Below are 9,161 nucleotides of genomic sequence, written 5' to 3' on the forward strand. Positions count from 1 at the left end.
GCTACACTGGACCAATGTGTCCAGACTCTCAGTCTCAGTCTTGGTTCTTCTCTTTATAACTTCATATATATATATGACCCTCATTGACTCTATTGGTCACTGCTTCTGTGTCCCCACCCACTTGCAAGGGACCCCAATTTCTCCCTACCTTCCAATGGCAAGCCTCTGAACCCTCCCAGTTATCTCCGCCAGGAAACTCTCCTCTCCAGGCCCACCACCTCTGGGGCCCAGCGGCCTGCTGGGTGCCTCCCGTCCCTCTCCAAATTCCGCCAACCCTGCCCTGTCTGTCATCTCTGTACCACATGCACAGTGCAAGGGATGCAGAAGAGAAGGCCGGTTGCCAGGGCAACAGAGGATAAAGCCGTTGCTCTGCCAGGTTGCTGATTGGCTGAGAGAGGTCCCTCCTCCTGCCATCCTGAGGGTGGGGGGCAGAAGAAAGGGTCTCTTCGTATGGGCAGGGAGAGGTACCAAGGTGCCAAGCCAGCCCAGGACGGCCTCTTCCTGGCCCAGTCAGAGCCCCTGGGCCTGAGAAGCTCTGACTCTTGTAAGGGGCATCGCTTTGCCCTTTCTCTGCCTCTAGCACCCAGGGCGGCTGCAGATGGCAGTGTCTCTGGGGACAGCAGCTGCGACTGAGTCCTCGGGCCGACGCTGAGCTGCCCAGGCCAAGGTGGTGTGCTCAGCACAGAGCTCCCGGAACAGACATCTGCAGGCCGCGAGGTGGGTTTGCGGGCACGCGGGGGGCCACCGAGTGGTGCCAATGGCTTGGGAGGCCGGGAGGAGGCTCTGCAACCCTCACACTGTCCCGGACAGGACCTTGGCTGGAATGGGGCTGAAAAATTCCTTATAGATCATCTGGTAACTGCCACCCCAACCTGTCACTGTGCATGGGGAACCTTGAAGTCCAGAGAGGGTGAGAAGTGGCCCATGGTCACATAGAAGGCCTGTGAGTGTTTTGTTTCAGCTAGCCAGTCCCCTGAGGAGCCTGGAAAAGGTCTAGGGGGTCCTCAGTCTGCCCTAGAATGCCTGGAGTTTTGTTCACAGGGCTGGAGATGATGGGAGACCCTGAACTCTGCTCCACAGATCCACAGCTTTGCAGCTGAAATGGCTTCTGCTCAGCCTGAGTACCACATTCTCAGGTTTAAGTTGCAAGGAGACTGGGGCCCTGCTTGGGGCCAGGGGAGGAAGCACAAATCACCTTGGCTTCAGTCAGGCTAGTTTGCAGCAGCCTCCCCGCTTGGGGTCCCCTTCCCCACCTCCCCCAACCCAGGCAGCACCAGGCAAATCTGAACTCTGTCTTTGGTGCTCCAGAAAGGCAGCGGGGCAGGAGGGCGCTGTGCCAGCCCTGACTTTGGGCCATTAGCACACTCTTCATTTTATTCCTCCATCAATAGGGCACTTGAGACATTGTGTGTCCTTCAGAACAGCCAGTGGGGAGCCTGGGGGGCAGGGGAGGGGCTCTGGATGGATGCAGGACTGAGAGGTAGCATCTCTCCCTTCCCTGGGTCACAGCCCACCTCGCAGACCCACCTGGAAGTGGGGGGACAGAGGAATGGGAGTTTCGAGACAGAAGTCCAAGAAGCTGGGGCTTCTCTTCAGCCTGCTCTGGAGGTCACTTCATCCATCCCCTTTCTCCCCTCCCCAGAAGCCAAGGTGCGCCTCTGCTCATTTCACTCTGCTCAGGTGTCTTTCCCCACCCTGGAGGACTCAAACCTTAGGATATCGCTGGGGTTTGGGGTCCAGCTCTGTCACTACCCAGCTGGGTAACCCCAGGCAAGTTAGTGAACATATCTGGGCTTTTGTTTCTTCACCTGTAAAATGTGGACAGGCCTGTTGTAAGGTTTGTGAAGGCATTCTTTTGTGTGTGTGTGTGAGGAAGATTGTCCCTGAGCTAACATCTGTGCCAGTCTTCTCTATTTTGTATGTGGGATCCCCCACAGCATGGCTTGACAAGTGGCGTGTAGGTCCACACCTGGGATCTCAAACAGGAGGCAAAAAGATTCCAGGGAAAATGAAAGCATATACAAAGATGGGGACTGCATGTTATGCAGGTGCACGTAGGTGACTGACAAGCAGTTCCATATGATGGCACATAGGGTGGGAGATGAGGCTGAGGGGGTTGGCAGAGAGCAGATGTGGGCACTTTGGGGCCATTCTGAGGAGTCTGGGTGTGTACAGGTTTGTGAAGCACCTTTCATTTTCCTGCCTCCCTGCCTCCCGTTCACCGGAAGTAACCATGGTTAATACTCACTGAGCGTTGATTCTGTACCAGGTGGTGTTGTGCTAAATGCTCTGTAGGTACTGTCTTGCTAAACATTCACAGTGACCTTGAGAAGTGGGTTCTATTTCTATCCCAATTTTACACATAAGGAAACTGAGGCTCAGAGAATAAGAACGAACTGCTGTGTAGCACTCATTATGTGCCAGGCACTGGTTCTGAGCATTTTACATAAATTTACTCATTTCACAGTCACAATAGTCCTGAGACCTAGGAACTATTTTCATTCCCATTTTACGGATTTGGAAACCAAGGCCCAGGTTTTTTGGGCTAGCGCCTGCGTCCATACTCTTATAATTATGAGATTGGGCGTGGGCCTGAATTCGGGAGCCTGTGTGGACCCTGTTGACATCAACCATGTCCCCTGGGGATGGGCGTTTGTTCATCAGGCTTTCACTAAGCCACACCTGGCCAGGATGTGCGGGTGGCCGGGGACCCACTCATCTGTGAAGGGCCTGGCCCACGGCAGCCTCTGCAGCTGCGCAGTCAGAGCCGGGAGGGGCGGCTCAGGGGAGGCATTGCCCAGGCTGTCCTTTACTGAGTGCCCTGAGGGATCAGTCACCTCATTGAATCCCCGCTGGGACTTGCACAGAGGCTCTGTTAGTGTCCCCTTCCACAGGGGACGACCCCGAGGCCCAGAGAGGTTAGGCAACTTGCCTGAGGGCACACATGCTGGAGAGGGACTGAGCCAGGTGGGCTTTCAGCTACAAGCCTCCATCTCAGAGGGTGAGTAGGAGCTGGGTGGGCCCCCTGTGGTGGGGGCAGCTCTGTGCTTGGTCAGGGGGCACAGCTGCTGAGTCACCATGTGGTCTTGATCAGGTACTTTTCCCCACTCTCCTGGGCCTCCCACCTATAAAGTGATGCTCAGACCTCCTGGCTCTGCGAGGCCAGCGGGTCCCCCTCTGGGCAGGCAGGCAGGACAAGGCGCACCTCTGCCGGCTCTCACCGCCTGTGTCTCGGCAGCCAAGGCCGCCGCGATGCCGCACTTCCTGGACTGGTTCGTGCCTGTCTACCTGGTCATCTCCGTCCTCATCCTGGTGGGCTTCGGCGCCTGCATCTACTACTTCGAGCCAGGACTGCAGGAGGCGCACAAGTGGCGCATGCAGCGCCCCCTGGTGGACCGTGACCTCCGCAAGACACTGATGGTCCGTGACAACCTGGCCTTTGGAGGCCCCGAGGTCTGAGGTGACCACCTCCGGTGGCCGGGCTGGGCGGTGGGCACCGGGCACCCTCTCCCACCCTTCACAGCCCGGAGACCCTGGGACAGAGGGAAGACAACGACTCCTGGTCCTCCAGGCCGTCCCTCGGTGGCCTGGGCCCTCCCAGCAGAGGCTCCTGGATGCTCTGGGGCCCCTGGTGTGGAGGGATGCGGCACTGAGTGCCTTGAGGTGTCGCTGCTGCTGGTTCAGGGCTTGCTCTCCACGTCAGGCCAGCTCACCCCATGGCCGCCCTCCCCAGCTCTGGGGACGTCCCCCACTGGCCCCCGGTGCCTTTGTGCTGCCCAGCACTCCTGCCACTCCTCCTGGAGTCAGGGGCTGCTGCCCCTGCCTGTCCTGAACCTCCAGATCCCCTTTTCCCACCAAATGCCCAGTTATACTCAGCTCCCCACTCCACCCAATGGCACTGACTCTGCAGCTTCGTGTGGCTGGCTCCAAACTGACCCAGGGAAAGGGCCCCATTTGGAGAAATGTCAGCTTGGTCCAGCCCAGCCCCATCCCTCTGGACTCAGGCTTGGCACTGGTGAGTGTGTGTGGTGGGATGTGCAGAGGGGCAAGACCACAGGGGAAGGAAATGTGTGTGTGTGTGTGATAGAGAGAGAGAGAGTCTGGGGCGAGGGGACAGGCATGGGGTGGGAGGAGAGGCAGGTATGCGTGAGAGGGAGAGTGGGGGCCCCAGGCAGGGTGGGAGATGGTGGGCACGGGGTGAGCTCTGTGGGCGCCAGCAGCAGTTCCCACCCCCGTCCCTCTGCTGGATTTCCCCATCCCTCCCCTTCCCCAAGGCTGAGGTGGCTGGCAGGAGCACCTCCCTCCCCCCCCCCCCCCCGCCCCCCACCGATCCTGCACTGAACATCCAGGGCCTCGAGAATTCAGCACCCTCTGAGCCAGGCCCCTCAAGCCCCCAGCCCAACCCTGGAGACCCCTCCTGTGTGGAGCACCATTGCCTCATTTTGGAGATAATTTTGGCCCGCCTCACTCTCCTCTGGGGCTTCCATCTTAATTTATTGCAGTAATAAATCCTTCATGACTATCTTTGCAGGACTGTCTTCTTTCCTGAAAGTAGATCACGTCGATCACTTCACTGGGTCCTCATAAAAAACACGATACCTCTATATTGCCCATTGTAGGGGCGGGCACACTGAAGCCCAGAGAGCACAGAGCAGAGTTTCTCAACAGCGGCCCTACTGACATTTGGGACCCGATCATTCCTCTCGGAGGAGGCTGTCCTGTGCGTTTGTAGGATGTTGAGCATCTCTGGTCTCAACCTACTAGAAACTAGTAGCACTTGCTCCCTCCTCGTGTTGGGATAACCAAAGATGCTAACTGGAATCCCTGGGTAGAAAACCAGTTAGGATATACATTTAGGCACAGAGAGGCAAAACAGTAGGACCTTAAACCAAACTGAATGTCCTTTCTTTCTCATGGTGCAGTCTGTGGGGAGGCGTCAAGAGCTGGTCTGGTGGCCGGGTGCAGTAGTGTTCAGGGTCTCGAGTTGCTCCTCTCTGGCTGCTTCCCTGTGCCTGGGATGTTGCCCTGGCTGGCAGACCCCAGAGGGCTCATCTGCATCCCGAGTAGCAGGGTGGAGGGAGGATGGAGGGGGCCGCCCCTCCCTTGGGGATACTCTCCGATGGCTGTACCCCTTACTTCCTCTTATATCCCACTGGTCAATACTTACTGAGATGGCTACTCCTGGCTGCAAAGGAGGCTGGGAAGCATAGCTTCTAGCTGGGTGGCTGTGGTCCATTTAAATAGTCCATCTCCTTGACAGGGGGAGAATGCATGGAGACAGCTCCCGTTTCATTTTTGTAGGGATTTGCTGAGGCCACAGGCCAGTGGGCTGAGATTTGGACCAGGCTCCTTACCCTAGACCAGGGTTCAGGCTTGCACACGCCCCATCTCCGGAGTCAGGGAGCTGCCTTCTCTCACCTCAAGGAGCAGGGCCGCTCTTCTGAACCGGTGAACCCTGGGCCACTGAAGTGGAGCGCATGAACTTAACCACTCGGCCACCGGGCCGGCCCCTCAGCTGTCCTTTTTAAACCAATTGCCCAAGCCTGGGGCAGGGCCCTGTGTATGGTCCAGCTCGGGTCAGGGTCCACCTGGAACAACATGGCTTGGGCTTGCTCATCTCAGAACCAGATAGCTCTCTTGGGATGTTGTGGGGGGAAGGCAGGGTTCAGAAGAAATGATGTAAACTGTTCCCCACTCTCAGCCTAAACGCACCAAACAGACCCTGTTTGAGGTGGGCTGGGCTTGATCGGCTGAGCCCAGGAGAGCCTCAGGCTAGATCTGGCCTGCAGCCAAGTTTGGTTTGTCCAATGCGGTGTTTTGAAAAAATGCAAATTAATTGGCAACATTTATGTGTTAGGAGATTTCACATGAAAACCTCTTTCTGACTTAAAAATAAAAATTCTGGCCACACTGGGTCTGAAGTGTGAATGTGTTCAGGGTTACCAGCTTCACAGCCTCACCAGAGAGGACGTTGACTGCTACCCTGCCCAAGCCTGAACGGTGGCCAGTCCTCCTCACAGGAGAGCTGCCTCTCTCCAAGGTCTGCAGCAGCGCCTCCTACCCTGTGCTGCTGAGGAGGAGACTGAGTCTCAGAGAGGGTAAGGGATTTGCCTAAGCCTTCCGCTCTTTAGCCTGGATCCTTTCCCAGTCTTCTCCTCAGGGCGTATTACATACGTGTTTATTTACACCTGCTTTTCCTATAAAGGACCCAAGACGGTTTCAACTAGAGGAGCCACATAGATGGAGGTGGAAGGAAATATTCTGACTCTGAGTCCTGTTGTCATATTATTACTTGTCTCTGAGGTTCCTAGCATTCAGAGGGAAAAGGGAAACACAAAGAGGTCATTTTATTCTTATGTGGTAGAAAGGAGAGATTGACTCTTCATGAAAAATAAATTTTCTGGTTCTAAATACTAAAAAGAAATGTCTCAAATGAGATATTGAGAACAACACACAGATTGCATCCTCAGCATTTTTTACAAGAGAGAGTTGACCCAGATGGCAGAGCCAGTGTCCCTGAGGTGGATTTTTCCATCTGCCAGGGAATGCCAGAGGACTGCACTGAGAGGACCTGACCAGAGTATAAAACTCTTCATTTAAATTGCACGTTCTTGGGCACGTTTCCTTAGCTCTCAGATGCACAACTGAATTCACCAAGCATTTCTGTGTGCCAGGCGCTGAGAATCACAGATGATTACAGCCCGGGTAAATGTCCCCTGCTGGTGCCTGGCACTGTGCTCAGTGCATGTCAGGCCCTCTGTAGAGAGCTGGCTGTTTTCACAGCACTCCTGCCACGCCTGCCTCACTGGGTCATGGCAATGTCAAAGGAGACGGGGAGAAGAAACACTGTGCCTCATGCAGCTATCCTCCTGAGCCCTCCAGATGCACGCATGTGCCTGCTCTGCCACCCAGAGTGCAAAGATCCAGAGGAATTGCCCCTGAACCCAAAGAGCTCACAAACTGGAGAAGCAAATGGATGTGTAAAGAGACAAATTACAAGACTGTAATTGCAGCAAGAGAAGTATGTGTGAGAAACAGAAAATGGAACTGAAGAAGTACCTACCTCCCGGGGCAAGGGTTTGTCAAGGAAGGTTTCCCAGAGGATACAACTACTGAACTGGGTTTTCAGGGATGAATAAGAGTTTTCGTTGTAAAGGGAAGAGGAGCCAGCAAGTGCAAAGCCATGGAAGATAGAGAGAACCCAGGCCTTTCTGAGAACTGTGAGTGGTGTCATGTGTTGAAGCACAGAACGTCAGTGAGTAGGTGGCGGGAGGGGAGACTGAACAACCAGAAGCTGGTTTTTCAAGTAAGGCGTAGGTCCAGGGAGAGAACCAGGGAGAGAGTCCTCCCAGGTGCCACCTCCTCCAGGAAGCATTCCTTGACCACACTAGCAGCTTAATTACAGCCTTAATCTTGTGTTGTGATTTTGTTCACACGTCTGTGGAAGGCAGTGATGGCGTCTTCTCATCTCAGCCAGTAGCCTGCCTGGCACTGGGCAGGGCCTCCAAGAAAGCGTGCTTGTTGGATGAATGAGGCCAGTCTCTTTGGAAGTCTTGCCAGGGTCTACCCATCTGCCTGGAGACTAAGATTTTAGAGAGGCTTAGAGTCTTCCTGGGGGCCAAGCTGTTGTGCAGGCTATTAAAACGCTTTGGGAGGTTTTGCAGAGTCCTGGGGGCTTTCCTTCCCCACCGTCTGGGAGCTGTCAGCATATGGTGGGTGTGTCTGGGCTGAGCCCAGGACTGGAGGACAGGAGGTGGGAATGTGCAGGCTCCCTGCGTAGGAACGGCTGCAATGTTCGGACTCTGGCCCCGGAGGGTGGCACAGACTTCTCATTGTTCCACCCCCTCAGCCCTCACTCCGGCTGAGCTGGAAGGGCTTGGAAAGGCTGGGAGATCAGCTTTGGGAGAAAAGCAGAGGCTGCAGGCTCCCTGAAAAGACTGTCACACTGTCAGTCAACTTACAGAGAACCCATAAGGTGGGAGGAGCTCAGAATGTGGAGCCTGGAGAACTGGGTGTCCAGCTACTGATTCACTGTGTGACCCTTGGCAAGTCCATCTCCCTCTCTGTATCTGCAGCTGTAAATGGCTGGAATTGATGTGGAAGTCACAGGAAATCACGAGCGTAAATACAAATGGAAATCAGAATCACAAGGCAACAATGTTAACAGCTAACAGGATTGAGCTCATTGCACTTCTCACTGCGTTCTTACAACCACGCAGGTGGGTTGCAGTGCTGTTCACCAAATACTTCGGGCTGTTTAGCTCTCGCACGTGGCAGGGTCGCTCCTCCCTGTCTCCTTGTGATGGGTGGGGCCACGAGACTAGTTCTTGCCATTGAGTTGTGATCAGAAGTGAGTCCAGGCCAAAGCATTTAATAGCTAGTGCACAATGCCCCTCTCTCCTTCCCTCTCCCGCAATGACTAGCAAGGCTCCACAAGGTGGCTGTTCCCTCAGCTTGGGTCCCAGAGTGAAGAAGACATGGAGCACAGCCTCGGCTGCCCCAAACCACAGTGGCCATGAAACACGCATGAGAAGTAAGTCTTTGTTGTTATAAGCCGCTGGGATTTTGGAATTGTTTGTTACTGCAGCATAATTTAACCCATCCTGACTGATACAATCCCTATTTTACAGATGAAGAAACTGGAGCTCAGTGTGATTGTGACTTGTTCAAAATCACACAGGTGTCACAAACCCACTTTTGAGACCCTAGAGCCTGTGCCACTTGTCTGGGAGGCCACCACAATGACTTTTGGCTTGGGTGGTGGTCTGTCCTCTGAAGCCACTTCCAGGCCTGGCAGTCTTTCATTTGGTGGGAAAGAAACTTGTGTACAGACACGAGGAGGTCATTGCCACCTTCAGCCATGAGAGGGCAGCTGAACTCAGGCCTGCAGTTACCGGGCAGGGGGTGTCCTCCAGGCCCCTCAACACGGGAGGAGAGAGCGGGGCAGATACGCAGGGGGAGCACGGAGATGAAGGAGACTCAGTCCTTGCTCTCGAGGCCCTAACAGCCCGGCAGGGAGTGAGAGGGAGGAATTCTAGATCTTCAAGCTAGAAGAGACTACATGAAGGCATCTGGTCCCTATTTGAAAAGGCAACCGAGGCCCAGAAGGGCAAGTGGTCTGACAGAAGTTGCACAATGAACTGTTGGCCGAAGTAGGGAGA

General features: G+C 54.9%; 1 protein-coding gene across 3 annotated transcripts; it reads left to right on the plus strand.

Annotated features, from left to right (window-relative positions):
- Positions 1-306: 306 nt before the first annotated feature.
- On the plus strand, positions 307-4,524 carry SMIM45 (small integral membrane protein 45). 3 transcript variants are annotated; one of them, XM_070253613.1, is made up of 2 exons: positions 307-717; positions 3,239-4,524. In XM_070253613.1, the coding sequence occupies exon 2, from the start codon at positions 3,253-3,255 to the stop codon at positions 3,457-3,459; it is 207 nt and encodes a 68-aa protein (XP_070109714.1). In that variant the 5' UTR covers positions 307-717; positions 3,239-3,252; the 3' UTR covers positions 3,460-4,524. The 3 variants fall into 3 exon arrangements, with proteins under 3 accessions (XP_070109714.1, XP_070109715.1, NP_001420574.1); XM_070253614.1 differs by lacking the exon at positions 307-717 and adding an exon at positions 2,758-2,967; NM_001433645.1 differs by lacking the exon at positions 307-717 and adding an exon at positions 2,783-3,001 and having other exon boundaries at positions 3,239-4,259.
- Positions 4,525-9,161: the final 4,637 nt, after the last annotated feature.

The sequence above is a fragment of the Equus caballus genome, chromosome 28 (assembly GCF_041296265.1).
Source record: "Equus caballus isolate H_3958 breed thoroughbred chromosome 28, TB-T2T, whole genome shotgun sequence".
Lineage (NCBI taxonomy): Eukaryota > Metazoa > Chordata > Mammalia > Perissodactyla > Equidae > Equus > Equus caballus.

Bases quoted from the DNA above. Each gene is read 5' to 3' on its own strand.
- SMIM45 (XM_070253613.1), top strand. From the start codon at position 3,253: ATGCCGCACTTCCTGGACTGGTTCGTGCCTGTCTACCTGGTCATCTCC.